Here is a 27,081-nt window from a genome sequence, read left to right on the forward strand (position 1 = left end):
GAGATTTCTTTTTGGGATCTATTTGAGGAGGCGATCGATGGATTCTTTCAATTTCTATTTTGCCCTGTGGCTCTAGAATATCAGGACAGTTCTCCTTGATAATTTCTTGAAAGATGGTATCTAGGCTCTTTTTTTGATCATGGCTTTCAGGTAGTCCAATAATTTTTAAATTATCTCTCCTGGATCTATTTTCCAGGTCAGTGGTTTTTCCAATGAGATATTTCACATTGTCTTCCATTTTTTCATTCCTTTGGTTCTGTTTTATAATATCCTGATTTCTCATAAAGTCACTAGCTTCCACTTGCTCCAATCTAATTTTTAAAGTCGTATTTTCTTCAGTGGTCTTTTGGACCTCCTTTTCCATTTGGCTAATTCTGCCTTTCAAGGCATTCTTCTCCTCATTGGCTTTTTGGAGCTCTTTTGCCATTTGAGTTAGTCTGTTTTTTAAGGTGTTGTTTTCTTCAGTGTATTTTTCAGTATTTTTTTGGGTCTCCTTTAGCAAGTCATTGACTTGTTTTTCATGGTTTTCTCGCAACCTTCTCATTTCTCTTCCCAATTTTTCCTCTACTTCTCTAACTTGCTTTTCCAACTCCTTTTTGAGGTCTTCTATGGCCTGGGGCCAGTTCATGTTTTTCTTGGAGGCTTTTGTTGTAGGCTGTATGACTTTGTTGTCTTCTTTAGGCTGTATGTTTTGGTCTTCTTTGTCACCAAAGAAAGAATCCAAAGTCTGAGACTGAATCTCGGTGTGTTTTCGCTGCCTGGCCATATTCCCAACCAACTAACTTGACCCTTGAGTTTTTCAGTGGGGTATGACTGCTTGTAGACTAACGAGTTCTATGTTCCACGTTTGGGGGGGAGGTGCCAGCTCCGTCACACCAGCACTACTCCTTCCCCAAGAACCCCCAGTCCAGACTGGGCTTAGATCTTCAGCAGGCTGTGCACCCCTGCTCTGATCCGCCACTTAATTCCTCCCACCAGGTGGGCCTGGAGCCAGAAGTAACAACAGCTGTAGCTGCCTCACCTCCGCTGCCCCCGGGGCTGGAAGCCGAACCGTGAACTCCTTCCACTCCTGCAGCTTTTCCCACTAACCTTGTCCGCAGTCTTTGGTGTTTGTGGGTCGAGGGGTCTGGTAACTGCCGCAGCTCACATATTCAGGGTGCCAGGGCCCCCTCCGCCCGGCTTCTGGTCTGGATGGTCCACGCCGCTCAGGCTGGGCTCTGCTCCACTCCGTTCCCAGCTCCCAGCTCCGTGTGGAATAGACCTCACCCAGAGACCATCCAGGCTGTCCTGGGCTGGAGCCCTGCTTCCCTCTGCTGTTCTGTGGGTTCTGCCATTCTAGAATTGGTTCAGAGCCATTTTTTTATAGGTTTTTGGAGGGACTCGGGTACAGAGCTCACTCTAGTCCCTGCTTACCAGCCGCCATCTACTACATAGTTTGTTTTATGTATATTTATGCATATTTATATATGCTTATATATAAATATTCACATATTTATATGTATAAAACAAAAAAAATGGTTATAGAAGTACTCACACTATCCTGCTCACTTGTGCCCTCTTGAACTTTCTTCAGTTCTCTTTTAAAATGTCTCATTGATATTCTTCTTCTTTTATTTTGGCATCATTAGTGCTGTTCTCTATCTCTCCTTCCTATCTCCCATCCCACCTCCAACATAAACAAAATCTAATGCTTACCCTTTCGACATATAAGTCAAACACAACAAGAAGTAATACTGGCCCTCTCCGAAAATGTAAGCTACATTCTTCCCCTACAATCTTCACTTCTGTGCTAGGAGGTGGGTTATATGCTTTTAAAATCTTGATTGGTCTTTGCATTGATCAGTTCTTAATTCTTTCAGAGTTTTCACAGTATTATAGTCATTGCATAAATTGTTCTTTTGATTCTACTTACTTCACTCTGAATAGATTCTTACAATTCTGTCTCCTTCTGGACATTCCCATCTTGATGTCCCCCAGGTACTTTATACTCATCATGGCCAAAGTGAACTCATCATCTTCTTATTCCCCTCCAGCCTCATCCCTCTCCCCTCTCCCTCCTTCATCTCCCTCCCTCCCCACCTCTCTCTCTCTCTCTCTCTCCCTCCCTCTCCCCTACCTTCCTTTAATGGGTTCAGGTGAAAAAGTGATGTTTTCTCTACCCTTTCTACCTTTTTTTGCCTAATCTTCCACTTTTACATACCCTGAATATGTGAGATAGTACATTCCCCTATCTGCCCTTTCTCTATATTCCTTAGTGTAATCCTCTCCCCTTCCCTTTCTTTTTTTCTATTAAGATCATCAAAACAATCAGACTACTCCCATCTCCCATGCCCTCTATTTCATTTAACCCTCTCTGTGACCCTTGATGACTTGAGAATTCTGAGGGGAATGCTTGTATCATTTACTTTTATTAGAATCTAAGCACTTCATTCTTCTACAATCTCTTTCAATTACTCATGTTTAGCTTTTTTAGGTTTATTTTGACTCCTGTGTTTGTATTTCGAAATTTCTATTGATTTTTGGTCTCGTTATCAGTAATACTTGGAAGTCTTCTATTTTGTTAAAGGTGCATTTTTCTTCCTCTGTAGGATTATATTAAGTTTCTTGTATAAGCTATGCTTGGTTGTAAGCCCATATATATTTTTCCCCTTTTGGATATTCCAAGTTTTCTGCTCCTTTACATAATGTTTGCCAAATCTTATGTAATCCTGACTGTGGCTCCTCAACACTTGAACTCTTTCTTTTTAGCCATTTGCAGCTTGTTTTTTTCTTTGACCTGGAAATCCTCTATTTTGGTAAGAGTTCCTGGGAGAGTTTTTCTTTTGGAGTTTCAAGAGGTGACTGATAGATTCTTTATATTTTCATTTTGCATTCTTGTTCCTATATATCTAGGTAATTTTCTTTCATGGTTTCTTGAAATATGATCTCCAAGTCTTATTTTGGTCTCATGTATTTTAGTTAGCTCAATGATTCTTTAATTTTTTCTCAATTTCCTTGTCAGGTGAATTGTTTTTTATTCAAGATTCTGTACATTAATTTCTATTTTTTCATTGTTTTGATTTTTGTTTTACTATCTCTATTCTAATTTTCAATCATCTTATATTTGGTTAATATTTTGTATTTCGTACTAAGCTGTTAATTCTCCTTCCAAGTCTTTTCCTCCAGAGCTGTCCTTTCTTTTCCAGTTCTTTCTCTTGGTGCTCATATTTCATTTATAGTCTCATTTTTAACCCTTTAAAATTTCTTCTTTCTCCACTTCTTCCAGGAATTCTAGTTGACAATGTATCCAAAACTGTATTTTCTTTCAGTCTTTGCTAACATAACTGATGACTTGGAAGAATTAAATGAACATTTACAAAAATAATAGCAGCTTAAATTAACGAGTTAATAGACTCTAAATAGCCCAACATCAGACTCCCAAAGGAAAAACACTAAGAGTAGAACAATTTACAAGTAAATTATATCAAACGTTCAAAGAGAAATTAATTTCTATATCACAGAAACTATTTGCAATGAGAAAAGTAAGCCCCCTTTCATTTCCCTTTCTATGACACTTAGAACATATGAGTGATATACATTTTAGCGGTGGCTAGTATGGGAATTTGTTTTTCGAGACTATATATATTTATTAAAAGGTTTTTTTTCTTTTTTTTTTAGTTGGGCATGGAAAGATTATAAATCCTTTTAAAAAAATACATTTACTAAATAAATAAATGAAAAGAAGTAGTCCATTCCCATCTTCACTGTAGTTTTTAAAGCAGTTTTAAAGATGTTTTCTGAGTGGCGGAAAGTGACATAGTGTTTCTCCTTGCTTTCATTCAGCTCTTACAGGGTTTTATGTAGTGTTTGTTTTAGGTAGACCTTTGCCAATGCAGTGTTTTATGTTTGGGGCAAAAAATCTGCAAGTGAGCTTCCACCCTGAATTTTAAATTCCCTTTCCTTCTCTTTCCCCTGCCTTCCACCCAGATGTTCTTTATTAATACCTGTAATGGTTATAGGTATTGTGAGCCATAGTTGAATAGGTTAGTTGCTGAGTTTACAAAAGGATTCCTAAGTAGTGATAAAAGTATTTCTTTTGAAGTTTAGGGATGGTTTCTATCACATGTGCACCACTGGAGCACCTTGTCATTAAAGGTTCAACTACCAAAACAGATGAAATCTATCTTTAATTTTCACATCTCTTAATCCTAGACTATAGTGTATTAATCTTTTTTTGTGTCACAGAACCTTTTGAAAGTCTCATGTAGATTCTTCAGAATAACGTTTTGCACTACATAAAATAAAGTACTTAGGATTACAAAATAAATCACTTGTTGAAATAACAGTAACTTCAGAGATTTCAGGTTAGGAACCTGTGACCTAGGTAGATGTACTCAGCCATAGATGCTGAGACTTTTCCTACTCAGAAAGCTCCCATTGTTTAGGATGATTATTTTGTATACTTTTAGCACACAATAGAATTTTGGAGAAATTTGGAGTTTGGAGAAGAAGAGATGATTTAATTTGGTATTGGAGTTTCGGCCATTAGCAGACAGCCAAGCTTAGTAAAAGTAAAAGAAAGCTAAAAAGTTTCCTCAGTTTTCAGCGTAGTTTTGCTTTAATTATTTGTAATAATTTGTTGTTCAAGTCAGGTTTTTGTGCCATTCGTGTTATGACCCTGTTATAGGAGTCCTAGAAAGTTTTGTTACATAGGTTAAGTTTAATGGTTAGTAAGTGTCAGAATGTCAGTTGAAACCCTTATCTCTCAATTCCATATCCAGCTTTTTCACCCTGCTGAAACAACTTTTCCCACATTATAGTCTTCATATAAAGACTCAAAAGCCTTAAGACTTAATGGCATGTAGTTGTAATGGTGGAATGACAGACTGTTTTGCTTATTCTCTAGGCATGGTCTGCATTACTAACTAGGGATTCAGAAAAAAGGAAAAGTAATAACATAGACTAAGATGTCTTCTGCATATAGGGTTAGTTTTATCCAATTTTTACCGACCTTTATCCTTTAATTTCTTTGTCTTGTCTTACTGCTTCTGGTAGTACTTCTAGAACTTTATTTCTGATATTTATTAGAAAAGCTTATTTTTCCCCATTCCATATAATTCTTATTTAAGTTTTAGATATTTATCAATTACTTTAGAAATACAAAAAAAACATGAAAACAGTGCCTACCTTCAAAAAGCTTACATTCTAAGGAAGGAGACAACAAGTACATATGTAGGTATTTGTAAGATAAATAGAGAGTAGCTCCAAGACAATCTTAGAAGAGAAAGGTCATAAAAATATTTATAGCATCTGTTTTGTGGTGCCAACAATTGGAAATTGAGAGGAGTGTCCATTGATTGGGCAATGACTGAACAAGTTGTGGTATATGACTGTGATGGAATACTATTATGCTATAAGAAATGACAAGGCGGATGATTAAAAAAAAAAAAACAACCTGGGAAGATCTATATGAATTGATGCAGAATAAAGTGAGCCAGAACCAGATCGTTGTACATGGAAATAGCAATATTGTAATGATAATCATCTGTGGAAGTACTTAGTTACTCTGATCAATACAGTGATCCGAGATAATTCCAAAGGATTCATGATGAAATGTTGTCTCCAGAGAAAGAACTGATGAATTCTGAATGCAGATTAAGGTATAAATTTTTTCTTTTTCTTTATTTTTATTTTTTTAATAACATGGCTAATACAGAAATATATTTTGCATGATTTTATGTGTATAATTTTTATATTGCTTGCCTTCTCAAAGGATAGGAGAAGGGATGGAGGAAGGGAGAGAATTTGGAACTTAGAATTTTTTAAAAAATGTTAAAAAAATAAATCATTTTTTTCATTAAAAAAAAATATGAGAAGGCACTCAACCTGGGGAACCATAAAAGGCTTGCTGTAGAAGGCAGCATTTGAGCTGAATCTTGAAGGAAACCAACTATTCTAGAAGGTGGAAGCAGTAATGTGCTAATAAATATGAGATAGTGAGAGAATAAAGTGTGAAGATTTCACAGGGAATACTATATATACATATATCTATCTCTAAAATGTTTGAAAATCAGTATTCAGAGAAAGGGGAAATGGGATAAGTTTGAATCTTTGAGAACTTGATTACTCAGCCCTTAGAAATGCCTTTCTTTCCTGAAGTTCCTGTTCTTCTGGTTCTGGTCTAAATATTTACCAAATGAGGGTAGGGTCACTGTGACCTGCTTTTCTTTTACTGTAAAAGGAAGGAGAGGGTCTCCACCTCCCCTTACCTTATTCTCTTTCTTTAGATTTATAGACGCCACCTCAGCAATTAACCAGGGGAAGTGGGGGTTGGATTGTCTGTGACTGATTTCCCAGTTCTTTGTTTAGCTTTTCGAGTTCAAATTGTAAGCCCACCTCCCAGCCAATGGTGAGAAGGGACAGGGGTGGGCGGGATTTTCTCCAGTTAGGGTATATTTATTGGTACTTCTTGTGCACTGCTGCTTCCTGCTAGTCCCATTCTGGCAGAGGATGCCTTTTTCTGGGGAGAACTGAATGAAATTTTATTTCTCTTCCTACCTTGAGATGGCTCTTTATTAAAATTAGTTTCTTTTCATAATTGGTGAGAGTCTTTCACCCCACATAAATATATGACAGCTTTCCTGGAAAAAAATATATTCATGACATACTTTTAAGTTTAGTCTGCATTATTAATATTTTTTCTGTTACTTTCTTAAATGTACCCAGAATCAACAGAACATTAAATAAGCTTTGATTGGAAAGGGTACTGATTTCTAAAGAATAAATGTTCCCACTGAAAATTTAACAGTTGTGTCAGAGCCAGTTCTAAGTATCTCCAGCATATCACTGAGTGGTAGAAAAACATTTCAGACATGAAGTGTTGTGTGGGAGGAACAGTAAATAGAGGACTGCATGGAGGGGAGCAATGTGTAAGAAGATGGAAAGTATAGGTAGGACCCAACTTTGTAATGTTCATATACTTCTATTTTAATAAAGTCCTATGCTTCTTGTGGGATTTTTAGCATAAATTTTTAGCATACTTTCTCTAAGGATTTTTTGCATCTGTTGATATGCATGTATAAATATTTAGAGGGAAATAAATGGATTAAAAAACAAATACTCTAGAGCTGACTTGATTAAATTAAAAGCTAGAATCTCTAATTCTTTAGCCATTAATTAGCATTGAAAAGGAGGGTCAAATGAACAGAAAAAAGAAACAAGTAGAAATTGCAACAGAGAAGAAAGAAAAAGAACGATCAAGACCAATCATACATAGTTATATGCCAGCAAAACTAAATTTAAAAGAAGGGGCAGTTAGGTGGCACAGTGAGTAGAGCACCGGCCCTGGAGTCAGGAGGACCTGTGTTCAAATATGGCCTCAGACACTTGACACACTTAACTAGCTGTGTGACCTTGGGCAAGTCACTTAACCCCAACTGCCCTGCCTTCCCCCCTACAAAAACAAACAAACAAAAAAAAGAATTCAAAAGAAATAGAGTTGTCTACAAAAATGTAAAAATATTGAAATTAACCAAACACCAAATAGAGGTCTTAATCCAAATTTAGAAAAGAAAATTGAACTAGTGCTAAAGAAATCTCCAAAGGAAAAAAATTAGTTTTACAGTAGAAATTTATCAAACCTTTAAAGGACAGTTAATACCTATTCCATCTTAATTATTCTCAGAAAAGGAGAAAGAAAACACCAAACTCATTTTATGAGACTAATATTCCCCTAATGCCTATGCCAAGAAAGGATAAAGCAAAAAGAAGCTATAGAACAATATAGTTACTGGATATTGATTCAAGAATTTTAAGTGAAATTATGACAGACTAGAGCAATTTATCCAAAAACTTATTCACTGTGATCAAGTTGTATTTATTTCGGAGTTGTGAAGTATAATTTGTATAATATATAATTTATATAATTAAGCATATACATTCATATAATTAAGCCGTGTCCCAAACCATATATCAGTAGTAGCAGAAAACTTAAGATATGTTGTTGAGGATGCTGTGCTGCCTCTTAGTGATCTCATTCTTCTAGCTATTCACAAACAAGTCTTGTAGTAAATTATTAGAATTTTTGCTAATAATCAAACTTGCTCTCATTGACTTGTTTGAAGATGTTTGAAAGTTTGATGATGTCATTCTCTTTTTTTTTTTTTTGAATGGAAAAGGATTATTTAATAGATTTACTATGTATATACAAGGGAATATAAATAGAAAAAAAAAAAGATAATCAGGACTTAACCTGACCAGGACTCAGTAGGGTACAGCAGAAAGAGGGATGGATTTGGAGTTGGAGGCCCTGCTTTCAGGTTCCATCTCTACCACTTAGAACCAGTGTGACCTTGGACAGGTCACTTAATCTTTGTTTTTAAATAAGGAGATTGCCCAAGACATCAAAAAAGGAGTGGAAAGGACCTATTTATGCAAAAATATTTATAGTAGCTCTTTCTGCAGTGGCTAAGAATTGGAAATTGAAGCGATGCCCTTCAGTTGGGAAATGGCTAAACAAACTCTGGTATATGATTGTAATGGAATATTACTGTGCTATAAGAAATGACAAGCAAGATGATTTCAGAAAAACCTGGAAAGACTTACATAAACTGATGCAAAGTGAAGTGAAAAGAACCAGGAGAATGTTATACATAGTAACAGCAGTGTTGTATGATGACCTGTGAATGACTTAGCTGTTCTCAGCAATATAGTGATCCAAGATAATCCCAAAGGACTAATGATGAAGCATGCTCTCTGCCTCCAGAGAGAGAACTGATATTTATTGAATACAGGCTGAAGCATGCTATTTTTCACTTTCTTTTATTCAAGTTGTCTTGTACGAAATGGCTAATAATGGAAATGTTTTATATGATTATTCACAAATAACCTATATCTGTCTTAGGGAAGGAGGAGGGGAGGAAGGGAGGGATAGAATTTGGAAGTCAAAACTAAAAAAAAAAATGTTAAGAATTGTTTTAACAGGTAATTGGGGAAAATATATATTTATAAATAAAATGAAATAGGAGCGTTGGACTAGAAGACCTCTAAGGTCTTTTCCAACTTGCAGTCTGTAATCCTGTGACTTCTGACTGATTTGAATAGCTTCCAAACATTGTAGGTTATGCTTTTTTATAATTGGAATTAAACTAACTGATCTAGGATATACATTCTAGGGTTAGCAGCCCCTAGACCTCTTTGAACACACCAATTACAAATAAGCCAGTAAAAATTTGGTAAAAATGTTGTTTGAAATTCAGGGATTGTGAATATGGATTTAAGCTTCACTTTAGCTGTTTCTGTGTGTTCCCCAACCTAAGAGACCTAGTGAAGGATAAAAACTTGCTTTTCATACATAAATAACAAGAAGAATAAGATTGAATTAACACCAAACCCTTTCTGTAATCTTAAAGAGATATTTCTAGCACCAGAGAGTGGCTTAAGTCTATAACAGGGTAGATTTGAGCACATTTTCAAAATAGATTATTTCAAAATGCGAACAAAAATGTTGCTTAGTTTTTGAAACTGTAAGCATGATACATCTAAGACATCGTATATGTAATGTGTAAGTTATAAACTTCTGGGCCAGTTAGCTCAATTGATTGGATCATGGTGCTTGTGATGACAAGGTTATGAATTGGATTATTCTGTGGCTTAGTCCACTTTAAGAGATTTTTGAAAGGTGTGTGTAAGTCCCCTGATTTCATTCCTAACTTTGTAACTACTTATTTGATATATACTGCTAATGACAAGAGAGAGAATGGTGTACCCATCTAGGAAAATAAAAATCAGTGAGATTTTAATTTTTTTTATTTCATTTTAAATTAGCTTAATTTTCTTTCTTAAAATATTTTTGTTAAAAACAAAATCTCAACTTTAAAGAAAAATGATTTTAATTACAGAGATATTAAAACTCAAAGTCACCATGATATAGAAATTAAAATACCTACTTGTATTATGTGCTACAATATTTCTTAACTATAGGTTTTTTTTGTTTGTTTGTTTTTTTTGCCATAACTAGTTGACACCATTTATGGGTCTTAGTTCATCAGAGACTACAAAATAGGAAGGACACCTCCAGATATAGAAAGAAATTTTTTCCCCTTTAGTTTCATTCATCCTTAATCAAGAAATCAGTTGGAAATTGAATGAGCACTAAAGCTCATATAGGCTTTCCAGTCTATGAATAAAATGGGAAGATGTGAATACTGTCTTAGTTGCATAACCTATTATTTTAAGTTCATAATTTTAGCCTGGATGAAATAGTTGTTCTTTTTTTACTTTAGCCATTTTGCTTATTATGAGTGAATACATAATTATATATTGTTTCGTACTGGATGAAGTGCTGGACTTCTAGTCAGAAAGACTTGTGTTCCAATCCTATTCGTGACACTGACAATGGGCAAGTCACTTAACCTTTTTGAGTTAATAGAGATAAAATGTGTAGTACCTGCCTCACAGGATGATTGTCAAACTCAGAGGATGTATTTAAATCTTTTAATCAAATATAAAGTACTACGTAATTTTCAGTTGTATTATTAAATAAAATTGGTTTTATAATCGAATGTTTGTCTCTCTTGAAAAAGCCCTTTAGTATAAAATGGGCAGTTCAGCAGATATTTGTCTCAGAGTAGAAAAAATGAGCAATCTGTCCCTAGAGATCTGTTCAGAGAGAATCCCAAAGAAAGAGGTCACTCAGAAGGAAGAATTTCAAATGGGAAGTTTTGCTTCAGCAAATTGCTTTATTTATTTGAATCATAACATTGCAGAATTGGAAGGACCTCTGAGGCCCTCTATTCCATTTCATTTTTGGACAGCTCTAATTGTTAGAAATTTTTTTTACTTTGTTGAGCTAAAAAGGCTGCCTTCCTATGACGTCTGTTTGTTACTACTAGTTATGCCCTTCAAGGAAAAGTATCTTAAGTTGAATCCCTCTTACACTTGATTCCTACATGTAGAAAAGTGAGTGAAATATAATGGGAACTTAATAAATGCTTGTTAATTAATACAATTTCAGATATTTGAGGACAACTATAATGTTCCTTTCAAGCTTTCTCTTCTCATTGCCCTTTAAAAAAAGAGTTTTCTTTCACCCTGTTATTTTAAAGGATTTTTTGAAAATCTTTTTTTTATCCTATAAACCACATACTATGGGCATTTCCATTTATACTGTAGAACAGGAAAAGATTTGTAAGTGAAACTAGGAATTTGTATAGCTTACTTTTCTTTTAATTTACATGATAATTTTCTTGTATAGTTAAGAGGAATAGCAAATGGTACATAGTAGATTTGTAGTTTCATGTGCAATCTTTTTTATTGTACTTTGTTATAGAAATGTTTGTTTTATTCCATAAAATAAATTTTAACAAAATAAAATGAAATATGTAACAAATAAAGCATGTAATTTTCAAAGCTGTCCTGCTTGTATATGGTTCATTTTGACCTTTCTACATTTAAAAACTGCTCCAATGACCCTCTTCCCTTTTTAATTTTTTTTCTTTTGGGAGGCACTGTTCCTGGCCCAGTTTTTCCCACCTTAACTGCATTAGGGGGAAAATAAAATCATTTCAACAAGTATGCACAGTCAAGTAAAACAAATTCCTACATCATCCATGTCTGGTAATTCATATTTAATTCTGTATCTTGAGTCTATCACATCTGTCAAGATTGTGACTATTCTTTTCACTGGTGCCTGGATGGCATGGTTTTAAGCCCTCTTGTCATGACCATGGCCTTCTAGTCAAATACCAGTTGCAGTATTCCTTTTAAAGTGCAATGGCCAGAACTGTGCTCATTACTTCAGATGTAGTCTGACCAGAGCAAAATGACAAGATTATCATCTCTTCCTCCTGCTCTGGATTTACCATATGATTACATTGTCTTTTTTTGGCTCCCACCTCCCAGTTCTGGCAGTTAAGTTTGCAGTTTACTAAAATCTTAGGGTGTGGTTTTTTTTTCCATATAAATTGCTTTCAAGCCACGTTTTGTTAATCCTGTGCTTATCATTGTTGATTTTTTTAAAGCAAAGTATAATATTTTGTATTTGTCAGATTATATTTCATTATTAGCTTTTGCTTCAGCTCGTAGTTGTGCCCTGCTGACATCATGTTATGTTTTAGTTATTCCCCTGAGCCTTCTGTCACCCTCAAATTCAGCAACCATGCTGCTTCTTTCTTTCATCCAGGGCATTAGCATGGAGAAGGAAAGGACATTTCTCTAAGTCTTCCCAATCAACCTAGGGAAATTCATGTTTCCAGAATTAATGAAATAATCTGTTTTTCTCTCAATTGGGGGAAAGTTGTATTACATGGCAGTCACTCCTCTAAGCCAACACCATATGTAGATGATTCTGTGTTTACTGGTGTCTGGTCCTTAAGTCCAGAGATAATTCCATGAAGGCCTTTACTACTAACAAGCATTCTGTGGTAGAACAACAGGGTTATCAAATGGCATTTGCCAGCCTAAGCTCATTGCATCAACCACTCCCTCATGTCTGTCACTGCTACTTAAATTAAAAGTGTGTTTCAGGCCTGCCCTTTCTCCATGCCTGAAACACTAATGTAGCCTCTCATCCAAGCATCCAACATCCCTTTGAATCCTTGACCCCATGTGCTCCTTGAGCACTTCCCCAGGAAGATCTTGCTAAAACTCAGCCAACTTTAAGCTATGATAATATGATTTTTTTTGTTCACTAGAATTCTGTAATAGGAAGGCATTATTAGGATTCATTCCTCTATTCATTCTCAAGGTGGTGTCTGATTTGTACAAAAGGTGGTTTTACCATCCTTTCTTCTTTTCCTAACCCATTTTCTGAGGGAAATCACCCTAGGCATGATTAGGTCTTTATATTTCTACTTAATAATAATATTATAACTAAATTTATACAGCACTTGAAAGTTTGCAAAGGACTTTACAAATATTTCATTTTATCCTCACAACAACCTTAGGAGGTCAATACTGTTGTTATCCCCATTTTTATAAATGAAGAAACTGAGGGCAAACAGATTAAGTGATTTAACCAAGGTCATACAACTATACTGAAAGGACAATAGACAAGACCTCTTCTTTGTCATGTCAGAAATTATATTGATCAAATCTGTCTTCCCCATCTGACTTCCACCCCGCCCCCTGCAAAAAAAAAAAACCCAACAAACCAAAACACAACTTTCAAGATGACCAAAAGACTCTTAATGAAGAGGGTAATATTATTCTGTGTGCACTCAGGTATAGGCTGCTAGGTCAGAAATAAGAAAACTGGCACAGTAGTTTTGAGGAACATTTCCGTGTCTGAAATCTGCAGAGTAGATTCCTGGTACTCCTCGCACATCTTCATAAAACTCTTTTATTTCTTGAAGCTAGCCTTTTGCCAAAAATCAAACTATGGCCCTCCAATCTTATATTGACTTCTCTCAGTTTAGTTATTTGTCCCTACTTCCAGCTGTATAATCATCTACAGCTGACTAAGATGAACCTACTCATCTTTGGAGAAATCCCAATTACTTGCCATTAAATTTACCATTTCTTTAAGCATTTAATCTCTTCTAGCAAGTGGGCTAGTCTAGGGCCTCCTCTAATCCCTTGTTTCTTCCTTATCTCCTCCTTAAGTAGTATCCAAAAAAATTCAAGAGACCTAACTCTTAATTTGCTGTGTTAGCTCTTCTAGACAGGCAAATAGAAAACCAAGGCATCTGGTGACCTAAATGATTTTATGCCATTTGCATAGACTAGATAACGCCTAGCCTCAAGTTACACCCATCTACATTTCATATTCATAACTAAAATTGTTAAAAGACTCAAAAGTACTTATACTTATTTTGTATACATTTATATATATTTGCTCTTTTATTATACGTATTTGTTCTTTTTTAATAAAAATGATGCATATACAGAAACACACTGATACTATGCAGCTCAGATTTTCCAGGGCAGCCTCTAGTTAAAAAAAAAAAAAGAAAATTAATGTACTTGTTTTAAAAAGGCAAACTTTTTGTGAGACTAGGGTATCACAATTTTGGGGTGATAGTGGTAAACAGCACAATGTGGTATCCATAGATATACATAAGATTGTTTTATATATCTGTTGCTTTTGGTTGTAGTCTTACCTTCCCAGTGGAGATGGCAAAAGCATATGATTAAATTTTTACACTGCCGATCATTCACCTCTCAGTGATCTGTTTCAGGTAGCTTTGGGGAAGAAAACCAAGCCAACAGTAGGTTTGGGTTACTGTGGCTGCTGCTGCTGCTGCTGCTTTAAATGTAGCTATAAATACTCCCTTCCCTCCTCCAAGTCACTGTATCAGTGCTTTTACAGGCTATAATGTATACCCTGCAAAAGGAAAACTTTCTTTTTTTTTTCCTTTTTTTTTTTTGGAGGGGGGAGGGCAGGGCAATTGGGGTTAAGTGACTTGCCCAAGGTCACACAGCTAGTTAAGTGTGTCAAGTGTCTGAGGTCAAATTTGAACTCAGGTCCTCCTGACTCCAGGGTGGGTGCTCTACTCACTGTGCCACCTAGCTGCCCCAAAAGGAAAACTTTCAATCTGTATGAATTGTGCAAAGTATGTATTAAAGTTATTTCAGATAAGAATGTTTTTGTAGAAAAAATATATTAAATCTAATCTTTTTGGCTAGTGATTTAAATCAAAATCACATTAACAAAAAATCACCACAACTGGGAAAACAACATTAAACACACCTCCTAGTCTTGGTAGTCGTTCAATGACATCACCTCTCTACATGAAGAAGAAAATATGTTTTTATTTTCCATTGGAAAGGATTTTGCAAATACAAAATACAATGTATTTATGCTTATTCTTAGTAATAATGTGTTGAAAGACTAGGTTAGTAATATCACTAGCATCTCAGTAACTGTTCCCTATTTACCTTGTTTAGGGTTTTTTTCTCATCAGGTTGTTTCCCCATGAATACAATATAAATAAGAGAAGGACCTTAAATCTTTCCTATTCCTTTTAAAGAAACCAGAGGGGTTTCTGGCTTTGAATCCCTTAGGGAAAAAAATGTCATTTTCTCTTTATTCTTACTCTTCATTTATTCCACATACCAAAGGCTTTCAATAAAAACCATATCCCCTTGTTTTGTTTCTTGCTTTCTTTTCTCAACAGTGTTCTTTGTAAAGTAAGTCATTAGCCACATGACAGTTGACTAGGCACCTTCCATTAGATTTCATGAACTGTATGTTAAGACAGCATTTGATCAGGTGATGAAGCTGAGATGTTTAAAAAATCATTTCAATAACAAAAGGAGAAGCTGGTTCACTGTGCAGCTAAACCAGTATCAGTACATTTTAAAACAGTGGCACAAATAGGTTTAGTTTATCTCAATTTTTGTATAATAAAATGATATTTCAAGTTACCTTTACCTTTATTTTGATTACCATTTATTAGTGTATCAATAGATATTTATCACATATGTCTTTCTAAATAGGAGTGTTCTTTCATGAAAAATTTAAATGGAAGTTGCTAAATGATTGTATTTAGCATAAATAGTAATCATTTGAAAACACTGATCTTACTTGCTTTGGTTAGCAAAAAATGTCCTAGGTTAATAGTCATTCAAGAGACTCATTCAGAATTAAGTCTTAAAAATAGTGTCTGTAGTTTTTGTGTAGAAAATATATTTTCCTTCTGCTCTCCTTCCCTTTTCCAATGTAGGCTTAGGTAGTAATATTCAAGTCTCTTATGCAGGAGCCAAATCTTCAGTTTGTTAGTAATCATCCTCCATCCTCCCCCTTTTTTTGTTCTTTTACCTCTGGTAGTCTGGGGAATGAAGAACTCATTAAATTGTATTACTTATTGGGCAGGAAGATTGAGAATATTCCCCAAGGTTAAATATTGGTTTTAATTGTAGATCTTATATACACATACTTGTCTCTTTCTGTAGCTCTTTAATTTCCCCATCTTGCCATTTTGTTGTTCCTCATTCTTTACTAAGAAAGGATAGATTGATTAGATTGCATGAAAGTTTTGGGTTTAGAATAGGAGAGAGTGACTTTGAGTAATGGGTGGTTCTGCTGCCCATTTGACATTGGGATGACCTCTTCACCTGTTCTGCTCCTCTGTTCCTTTATCTGTAACTAAGGAGGTTGGACTGATCTTTACAATCCGTCTTAGCTCAAAATCTTATGTTCCATTGATGCCAGGCATTACCTTGAAGAGACCGTTCCTGACCAGGTTAGGAAACTAAAACGTTACCCAAAGGTATACCCAAACCATGTTGGGGCTTTGAAGGCCTCCTCTAGTGGGCTATAGGATGCTCTGGGAAATGAAGGGTAAGCAAAGATAGCAGTCATGTCAGTAAAGTATTTTAGATAATGTAGCAATGTAGATAAATAGCTTTGGGGAATTATGAACAAAATTTGCCACTTACATGACTGACAAACAATCTACCATGGACAAGATAGGAATTTTGGCAAAAATAACACTTGGTTTTTAACTGTTTTCATCAGTTATCTAAATTCTAAGATGAAGGCTAACTTTATTATATCTGATCAACTTACTTTATATCACAAAGTACATTTCTATGAAAACAAATATCCTATTTTTTATGTCGTTTAATTTGTTTGTGAATATACATTTTACTGTACTTTTATGTTCACTCAAATATAAATTTATATTAAATATAAGGAAATGGTCCTTTTAGTTCCTTCTGTACTTCTCCTCTTCTCCTCTTGAGGCTATTTTGATATTCTGCTTTCTTTTTCCATTATCAGGATGCGTAATTACTCAATGGGAAACTCGGAGAGATCAGGTCAGATCTCAACCCTGCTACTTCTCTGTGACCTTGGGCAAGTCACATCTTTCCTCAGGTCCTCAGTTTCCTCATTTGTAAAATAAGGGAACTAGATTAAATTAATGGTTTTCATTTAGTGGTTCATGAACCCTTTGGGAGGTTGATGATAATGTTCCAAGCAGTTCATGCTTTCAGCTCTAAATCTAAATAAGTCATAAGGTGATAAAAATGTGAACTGTTGTTAGAAATAATAAGCAATTTGACAGTTTCAAGTTAATGAAGTCTAGCTTTTTTCAGCTTACGTGTCTCTCATATGTTTTGGTGGTCGATAGCTCTGTTCAATCACCTGAATCCTAGCCAATTACAAAATCAGATCATTCTCTCCCTGGCTTTCTAAAAAGTCTGTCTGCTCTGTGTTATTGTCTCTGATTCTATCCCATGGTCCAAGATGAGCTTTTCCTGAGCCCCCTGGCAATGTAGACCCTCTTCTAGCTTTAGTCTGAACTAGATGCCACATCTTATTCTCTGAGCCTTCTCTACAAATTCTCTAAGTTTTCTGCCCTCTCTTGCATGCTATCTAATATCTCCCACCTGGACACATAGGTTTTTTCTTTCCTGTACTGCAGAACTGGTTCTTTGTGCTCTCCAGTCAAATTGCACTAATTTTAAACTGTAATTTTAGTCTGGGGAGGAATTTGATATGGTCCTTAGCTTAATTTCACCAGTCCAAAGGGCAGATACTACAGTGCTTTATGTGTCCCCATATTTGTAAAAATGCAACATGGCTTTTAAAGGTTTTTAAATAGCGTAAAGAGGCTTTAAGTGTAAATATTATTCTAAAGTTGTATGAGTGTTAAGAATTGATGGCATGTGTTATCATAAAAAATTCTACTGAGGTGAAAAAACCTTGAATGTAGCAATTATATTTATGTGTGTGTGCATATGTGTAATATATGTATGTGTGTGGAGCACAGTTTTTGTCAGTCACCTCTGAGTTTCCTCATCTGTAAAATAGGATTGATTTAAAGGTGACCTAAGAGCCCCTCCTTCTTTTATTCTAACTTTCTGCCCCTTGTCCAGTTAAGGTCTTATAAGTGAAAAGCAGAACTAGAATCCAGAGCTTCTCATTTGTCTAGTCTAAGTTTGTTTTTACTATGCCAAACTTTTACCTCAAAGTCAGAGAAGAAATTTTGAACCAGAAGTTATTGCTTTGCCAGCATATTAATGGATGTTATAGTAATGCAGTGTTTAATTGACAATAATTTTGAATGTGTCTTATCAGTGTTTCATGCTGGTTTATGAATTAGTCATTGTTATTCCCTCTAGAATTCAAAGGTTCCCAAACTTTTTTAAGGGAAATTTGTATGAAGGTGTAACATAAACATGGAAGGTAATCTGCTTTGAAAAATATAGCTTTTTAGTACTTCTAGCCTCCAGTTGAATTAAAACCCTTCTACGTGTAGAACGATTCAGTTGATCCCTCAAACTGTGAATTTAAAAAAATGCAGTAGTATACTTTAAATATTGTCTTTGTGTCACAAATGTACCTTCATGCTTGAAAATGATAAAAAATTACAATCGATCCTAACAACTGTTCTGTTCATCTTTATTGATCAGGTGCAAGAAAGATAAATCGTAGCCCAAATAAGATTATAGTAAACGTTAGTGTCATAGGGGACTAGAGTTTGATAGAGAACCATTCATCATCTGAAATGGTGACCTGTCCATGTCTCCAACCATACTCAGTCTGCTGTCTAATCACATAGCTATTGATTTTATCTACAGCCAAGAAACCTGGATGTGACTGTCATTGGACAACCGAGATTGCTAAACGCAAAAGGGTCGTTGATGTGAAGAGGATTTCATTTTCATTTTCTTACTGACCAACAATGATTTATTAAAAAATAAACTACCTCAAGTCATGCATGGGAAACCTCTATTACTATACCAATAAATAATTAGGTCTGGGTGAGGGATGTGGGTGGACAGTAGACTTCTTTGATCTAATCACATCCTTTTGTTTTGTATAGTTGTATAATTTTCAGCATGTTTCCTAAGCTCTTAAAAGTAGAAGAGAATTCTACTCATCATTAATGTCATAGCTCTGTGGTAGGGCTGGTTCTTAGCCTAAGTTTTCCTGTTCTTATTTCTGTACTTCAGGAAAAGAGAGGCTTTCAACATTACTAGGCCCATACCCCAAACTGATCAAAGAAAGATGAAAAGGTCCTATATATGCAAAAATATTTATAGCAACTCCTTTTGTAGTGTCAAAGAACTGGAAACTAAGAGGTGTCCATCAATTGGTGAATGGCAGAACAAATTATGGTATTTGAATGTAATGCATACTATTATACTGTAAGAAGTAGAAAAAGACCATTTTAGAAAAACTTGGGAATACTCCTGTGAACTGATGCAGACTGAAGTGAGCAGACTAAGAACAATTTATACAGTATCAATTGCAAATATAAACATTTCTGAAAGACCTAAGCATTGATCACCCGTAATTCCAGAAAACCAATGAACAATGTTGTCTGGTCTACTTCGTGACTGACATACAAAATGAGACATGCACTTGTGAATGTTGCCAATGTGAAGATCTGTTTTGACTGTTTATTTGTTACAAGGGGAAAGGGTTAATGTGGGAGAGAGGCAAAAATGCTGGCTAATTGAAAAAAATAAATAAAAAATAAAAGGGAAGCTTGAAATTTTAAGCTCTATTTAAACATATAGGATTGCTAACAAGTTATCCTAGGAATGGTGGAAAGACATTCTTATGAAATGTGAAGCTTAGTTACGTATTGACCCACTTTAGTTTGATTTTCAAGTCTGTTGAAAGTTGCTCGTTGGTTCTGTTATAATATTGTAATCTCTGTTTTATCAAGGTCTCTGGTGCACGTGAAAACCAAATCTACATATTACCTACAGAAACCATGATCAGTCTACATCTAGTTTAATATACACTAATGAATTAACTGAAAAAGTTGAGTATTTCAGATAAATTTGAACCTTCGATCTTAGAAAGCCCTCATTTCTGGGTCTCAAAAAAGGAAGAGATTTTCTAAATAAGCCTAAGGGTGATACATTTACAAGAGTTTAACCTTCACTTATAAGTGGTATATCAGTTTTAATAATGAATGGTTAAAACTGTGATTTAAATCCAAAACCATAACTTAAAAAAAAATTTATGTCATTTAAATGGGTATATGGGGTGCGTGTGTGTGTGTGCGTGTGTGCGTACGTACATATATAATACATACATCAAGGCCTTCTGTTATGAAGAAAAACCTTTCTGTTATTCAGTGCTTTTATATAGTAGAGATGTGACTATTGATGTTTTCTTTGTAGAGTGCGGAGTTTTACAAAGTTACCACTGAACAATACCAGAGGGCTGCTGAGGAAGTAGAGTCTAAGTTCAAGTAAGTTTTTATTATTATAATTATTTACACTTTTTAAAGAATATAATTATAATTCTATTCCTTTTCAAAAGTAGGAAAGTTATTTGATGCTATAGCACTTAGGAATGCTAGGAAGGAAGCTAGGGATAGGAAGTGTTTTATCTGCTACTCCTGGAGTTAAACCGAAGGCATTTGATGGAATGCTTGTTGTCAGCCCAGCATAATTTATTTTGTGAGCTACAGGGAAATTGAAAACAATGGTAATAAAAGTTTTATTTGGATTATTATGTTAGGCAGGTTGAGAGCAGAGAAATTTTTCATTTTTCTATATTAAAATGTGAGTCTGGTCCAAATTTGGTTGTCAGTCCTCTTCACATTTAGGTCATTTTCATCCCTTCACATGTACTTTAGAAAGATTTAAATCAGTGACTTAACTTTGCCCTTGGTTATAAAGGTAATTTTCAATTGCTAACTTTATTAATCCTTAGGATGCTTAAATGAATATTCTGTAATTGATGAACCAAAGTGGCTCTGACCCATAACCTTGGACTTTTGCTCTCTTCTGCCAGAGCTCACATTAAGCAAGAAGACATCATTCATAATTTCTATAAGTATATAAATAGTCCTATTGTGTAACCCCTATAAGAGGGAAAAGGTTAACAAAAAAATGGTATTGTGACATACTTAGCTGAAAGATTACATTTGACTCTGACCTTTTCCTTTGTGCATCTGTTTACATGTGCTTGATAAAATAATTAAATCTTAAGGTGAAATCATTATTTTCACATAATGTGTAGTTTGTATAGTGTAATAATGTTTTGGTGTTCTTTTTTTTAAAAAGTTCTCTCCAGATATTAGGAATTAAGAAAAAAACATAAAAAACCCAAGCCTCACTCCCCCAGGGTTTTGATATATATTTTTATGGGAGAGATGATAGTGGGAAAGAATTATCTGCCTTAAAATATAAACATATTTTAGAGGGAGGAGGGCAACTTGTGTTTTATTTTAATATAAAGGAACATAATAGCTATTTTGAAAATGTCAGTGTATATGGACTGTATAGCTATGAAGGTGTTACTATTAATTAAAAAAAAAAAGTTGCCAGAGATGCAGGTAGGCCAACAGTGGGTGGATAACAACTAGGAGCCAAGCCGGTGTACTTTTTGTAAAAGGAAATAAGACATAAGAGAAAGTGTCCTGGGATGGGGAGGGGTTGTTAAAAATTAATGTGGGCATGGGGAGAGGGCTAGTGAATTGTAGCATATTGACTCCACGGTGGCTGATAAAACCAGTGCTTGTTGATTGGAAAATTATTGCTGTCTGTGCCTCACCCCTTCTGATTGCTGACACATAGGCCATCCATCCCAAAGAGAATCACATTTTAATATGATAGTCCTTCAGTCGATAAGGATTTATTAAACACCTACTTTGTGCCAGGCACTGTGCTAAGTGTTGGTGTTATAGCTGTTAATACTTTCTTTCCCTTTTGTACTCTTTTGTTTTTCATTCCTTACTTCACGACCAATCTAATATTGCTTGTTTTAGTTCCTTTCACCACTCAGATATTCATTAAATGCCTACTAAGTGCCAGGCACTGTGAAGATCTTTGATTCTGTTGAATTCTGGTTCAGCATTCCCTGATAGCAGCAGCTCTAAATGACTTTGAAAAGCATTTCATCTAGTCTTTTGGATGTAGCATATTACTGTGGATAGAAAACTGGATCTAAAGTCAGAGCACTTGGGTTCAAATTCTGACTTGACCTACCTTTATGACCTTGAACAAATCATTTTTTCTCCTCAGGCTTTAGTTTCCTTGATTATAAAATGAGAGATTGCATTAGGTGGCCTCTGAGGTTCTTTTTAGCTCTAGGGCTATGATTGGTGGCCTTTATCTGAAGGAATTTTGTTAGGGTCTTGATAGAGATGGAAAGCTTCCAAAAGTGCCATTTCAGCATTATATAAAAAGAGATGAATTTTCTTCGTAACAGTTGGAATGCAAGTGAAGTTTTTTTAGGCTGTAAGTGACTAAACACCAGTTCTGTCGACATCCCACCATAATGGCTAGTAGATATTATTCTGAGAATTCTTACATATTAACTCAAATCTCAGCCCTCCAGGTGTCTATAGTTAGTTCACTAAAACGTAGAACGAGGAATAAAACATGCAGCAGAAGATGGAAGTGCCCATGGATATTAGACTAGTAGTGTTGCACAGTTGTAATAAAGCCACGTACACTTTGATAGTATGTCAAAGGAATTCTGTGAGAACTGAGGCTTCAGATTGGATGAAAGAGGTTTTTCTTTTTTTAAAGAACTTTTTAACTTGTGGCCAAGAAATCATTTTTTTTAATGAAGCATTTTGTCATAATTATTCAAAACAAAGCCTAAAACATTATGTTTGAAAGGTGAATTGTTATATCTACGTCCTTTATTGGCAACTGCTTGCCTAGGATCAAAATTAGATCTCTTTCTCTGTGGGATTCTGTTTACAAGCCACATCTAGAATTGTCATCAAAATATGTACAGAAATAAATTTTAATCTATAACTCACACATGTCCTATACACTTGATGAAGTTTTAAGAGAGTGATTCTATTCGTGCAGGTATTTTATAAATATTGGGGGGACGAAGAACTACTGGAGTACATGACTGTAATGCTAGTAAAGTCGGTTTTCTTTTCTCTGCTTCAGTTTCCTGATTAATAGCATGAAGGGTTGGCCTAGATGATCTTTAAGATACCTTACAATTCTATGCAGCGTGGAAATTGTATATGAACAAAAGTTGTATGAAGGTGCACTGGATCTTAATAATAAGGATTTTAGGATTTTATCCTTGAATAAAGTTGCTGAAATCTAGCTTACAAATTTGGTTTTCTGAAAGAAGTCTGGGTTATCCCTGTGAAGGTACTAATAGATTAGTTACCTTGTAAAAGTCAAGGTGATTTTCAAATAATAGGGGCTTTCTGCAAAACACTTGAAAGATAAAATGGATTTTGCATATATTACTGTATATTTTAAGGTTTTCTATACAAAATTCTTTCATTTTAAAATGCCCTTGGTCATGAGGGGCCTCACTGTGACATATTATTTAGGTCTCCTCTTGGTGCTTTAATAGCTGTATCACAAATGAATTAGTGAAGCCTAAAGATGATGCTCCAGTGGTATCAGCAGGTGTTTCTCATGTTCCCTGTAATTACACACGTGGATTGTGGACAGTTTTAAGCAACAGTGTTTAAAGATCCTGCTTAATTGGCTGTAAAAGAATTAAATAAGGTTTTGACTGCTAGATTTATAATTCTGTTAGTTGGAAAAGCCACTGTGCCTGAATGTCAATGTGACTTCAATTTGGAATATTAGATTACTAGAACTTATGGTTCTGTGCTTCCAAAGTTGCTCTGTTAAATAGGCCCAAAACTCCTCTTGAATTTGAGTCAATTGATTCCTATTACTTAACATTTCTACTTAAACTTCTAATTTAAATTTTTTTCTTCCATCTCTTGAAAGTTCAGCTTTTGCAGTTTTTCAGTGGTTTCAGCTGCTTTATTAAATGACTGTTCTTATCACTAAGATTAAAATTATACGCTGCTGTACACGTATTTGTATCTGCAAGCTGACAGGTCCTCTGTACATTGTAACACTTATTGATGCCTGCTTCTAAGCTGCTTTAGTACTGTGTGAATGAATCTGATATACCAAATGTGCATGATAAATGCTTTATCTCTGATTCTCATTGATCAAATTCTAAAGATCAAATGATTTATCTCAGTGAGACACTAATTCACATTGATCTGTTCTAAATGATCAAGTTGGGTGGGTTTCTGCTGTACATAAATTGTATTAAAACAACATTACTTGAACATGCTGCCTTTTCTAATGCAGGAGTTATGTTACCAGCAGTTACATTATGACCAGAATTATTGTATTATAAAGATGTCTCCTTTATAATGAAAAGTTTACACAAGAAGAAAAGAATGTGATATTACTGGAAGAACAGAGCTTCAGGCATGGATTTGGGCTTTCACTAAGTAATTAACTTCTGCATTTGTATTGGGCCTTTCCTCAGCCCCACCCTTTTTTTTTTTTTTTTTTTTATTAATTTGGAGGGATGGGAGCAGGAAATACAGCAGCTGCAATGGTGACATTTTATTCCCTCTGGTCACTGGAGCCAGCTAATATCTTGATTGTTCATATAAGGACACAATAATTGCAGAGGCAAAATCTTAGTTATAGTAAGTATTTTAACCTCTACCTTTTGTGCTTAAGTTTCTTGTTTGTCAGCGGTTTGGCTCTCTCAGAATTCTCCTGACTTTAGCCCTCTGCTTCAGTCACTGTCATGCTTTATCTGTTTCTTAGCATGGGGGAACAAGGGAGTGTTTCTGCAAAATTCCAACCTGAAATCAGAGAAGGGTTTTTATAGGCATGGAGTGTGTGTGTGTAAGTAAAACAAGTGCACAAATATCTGACACATAGTAGGTACTTTATAAATTCGTACTCAGTAGTTGATGTGGTTGAAACAAGACTGATTACATTTGAAAACCCCCTTTCTACAGCAGGTAATTTAAAACATCTTTGACTTGCTTATTTCGTTGGTAAAATGCAAATTGTGTCTGCTTCCTCCCTAAGATTCATTCTTTGAAGAAGGAAAAGTGTAAAATATTCTTTCAGTTATTCTCTAGAGCAGATCATCTCTAGCAAGAGACCTTTCTTCTGTAATGGTTACCATTTCAGGTGTAGTACTTTTAAATTGCAAATATTATAGAAACTGGTAGGACAGGATCACCATGTCCTGGAACAACCTATACTCACTGAAGCACACGTTAGAACACAAAGTGGAAGAGAGAGTACCAACAATAAATGATTAACTATAGGAGTTGAAACATCGCCAGTATTATTTGTTTCTATATCATGGGCTAGGTGTATGCCCTAGGCTCTGGAATGACAATTCTTCCACTTTTTACAAATGAACAAATTTATTTCAAGAAGATTCTGGTTGCTTTGCTATACTCTGTTGACAATAGATGCTGGTGGAAAATCTCATCAGAAACAACTGAGTCCAGAAAGAAACCTGGTATTTACCTAAGGATTAGAATTATTTCATCAACATCATCTAATGTATTATTCAGTCTTTTTCATTCTTTGGATCTTTTCACATTCAGACAACAGCCTTTTTTTGCGGTAATAGAGGAAATGCCAATAAAATTGGGGAAGCATGCTTACTTATTTTTCTCCTAAAAATTCGTCATTTACCCTTTTAGTAATGGTCTCTGTTACATACTACTTTACCAGGAAAGTCTTTTAAGAGGTAGTGTGGACTAGTTTTCAATTAAAATGTGGTGCTAAGGAGGACAGTAGTAAAGGTTTGATCCCTGAATAGATTATTTTGTCTTATGGAATATGATGCTTACAAAGTACACCAAATCCAAGAAAGCCGCCTCACAAATATTTACTGTTGGTCACAAAAGCAAAAATGTGATTGCATTTCAAAACAATCACCAGTCTTAGAAAAATAACTTGAATTGGATCATTAACATTTCTTTCCAAAACAGAAAGAGGTAGTAAGATTATTGGTTAGGGTGCTGGAGTGAATCATGTATGGAATCAGATTTCACCTCTGACACTTAATAGCTTTGTAATTTAACTTCTCTGAGTCTAAAAGCAATATCTGTGCTACCTACTTATAGGGTTATTATGTGGCTCAAATAAAATGTGTAAAAAGTGATTTACCTTACAGATGTTAGTGTGCCATATAAATGTCAGCTATTATTTTTAAAAGATGACTAAGTTTACTAGGTAAAGGCAAAAAATAAATGGGGAGGGGGCGCAAGATAAGGAACTGGTCAATGACTTAAAAGGTCCAGGCTAAAAAATTAGTTGGGTTTTGTTTTGTTTTGTTTTGTTTTTTTTATTGAGATAGCCACAATTCTTTACATATGAATGATGAGGAAGTTGTTCACATGTGTTTCTTTGTGAACATTATCTACCTATCACATACCCAATATTTCTGTTATAAAAATCAGAATTAATATTTATGTAGGAGTTTGTGTGTGCTCACAAAATCATGATTTACTTCATGTGAGAAAACTGTATCATTCTGCTTTTTCCTACAGGAACATAAGCATTGAACTTTTTCCTTTTGATCAATATGATCCATTAAGAATAGAGTATAGCTCATACTGTTATATGAAATATTAATTACATAGCTTAGTTAGACTAATAGTGATTTTGAGTGAATTAATGAAAGAAAAAACATTGGTGTAGCACCTAACTATTTGTAAGCACTAGGATTACAAATAGAAAAAAGAAGAAGGCACCTGTACTACTGAGGGAAACAACACATAAAAGAAAGTTCAGCGCAAGGCTTATGGAAGAGCCAGAAATGCAGAGGGTCCTGAAGAAGGGTAGATGGGAAGCCAGCAGCTGGAGCACTGTACCTGGAGTGTGGAAGGCCTGGGAGCAGATTCTGCCTTAGACACTTAGTAACTGTGTGACTGTCACTGAACCACTGTCTGCCTCGGTCTCCTCACATGTAAATTGGGGGTGATAATAACATTTACCTCCCAGGTTTGTTGTGAGTATTAAGTGAGATTATATTTGTGAAGCATTTTGTAAACTTTAAAGAGCTATATGATCATATGCTAGTGATCGTTAGTGGTGGTGATAGTGGTAGTTCATGTGACATCATAATGGATCATCAGGATGGTAGATGGTAAGGCCTAGAGAACCCTAGGAGTCAGTGATAAAGCCAACAGGACCTCATGCTCCTTCATCTCATCAGAAGGACAAACTGCTCATTCCTCAGCCCAGAAGAGCCCTGGGTCTAGAGAACGGGTTGAGGAGGGAGGAATAGGAAAAGGGAGCGCTGAGTGATTGCAGGTCTTTCCATTGTCCTGCTGTCCTACATTTATTCTGGGACAGACTGGGCATGAGACCTCTTTTAAATGGCTACAAATCTTTAGTTTGTGTATT

General features: G+C 35.2%; 1 protein-coding gene across 1 annotated transcript in view; it reads left to right on the forward strand.

The window, feature by feature from the left end:
* CHCHD3 (coiled-coil-helix-coiled-coil-helix domain containing 3) overlaps positions 1–27,081 on the forward strand; it is a 343,660-nt gene that overhangs the window by 257,966 nt on the left and 58,613 nt on the right. Inside the window, exon 6 of the mRNA XM_036761494.1 lies at positions 20,068–20,138. Within this exon, the coding sequence (XP_036617389.1) occupies positions 20,068–20,138 (71 nt within the window). The remainder of the gene's footprint in view (positions 1–20,067; positions 20,139–27,081) is intronic.

Source organism: Trichosurus vulpecula, chromosome 5, assembly GCF_011100635.1.
Source record: "Trichosurus vulpecula isolate mTriVul1 chromosome 5, mTriVul1.pri, whole genome shotgun sequence".
Classification (NCBI taxonomy): domain Eukaryota; kingdom Metazoa; phylum Chordata; class Mammalia; order Diprotodontia; family Phalangeridae; genus Trichosurus; species Trichosurus vulpecula.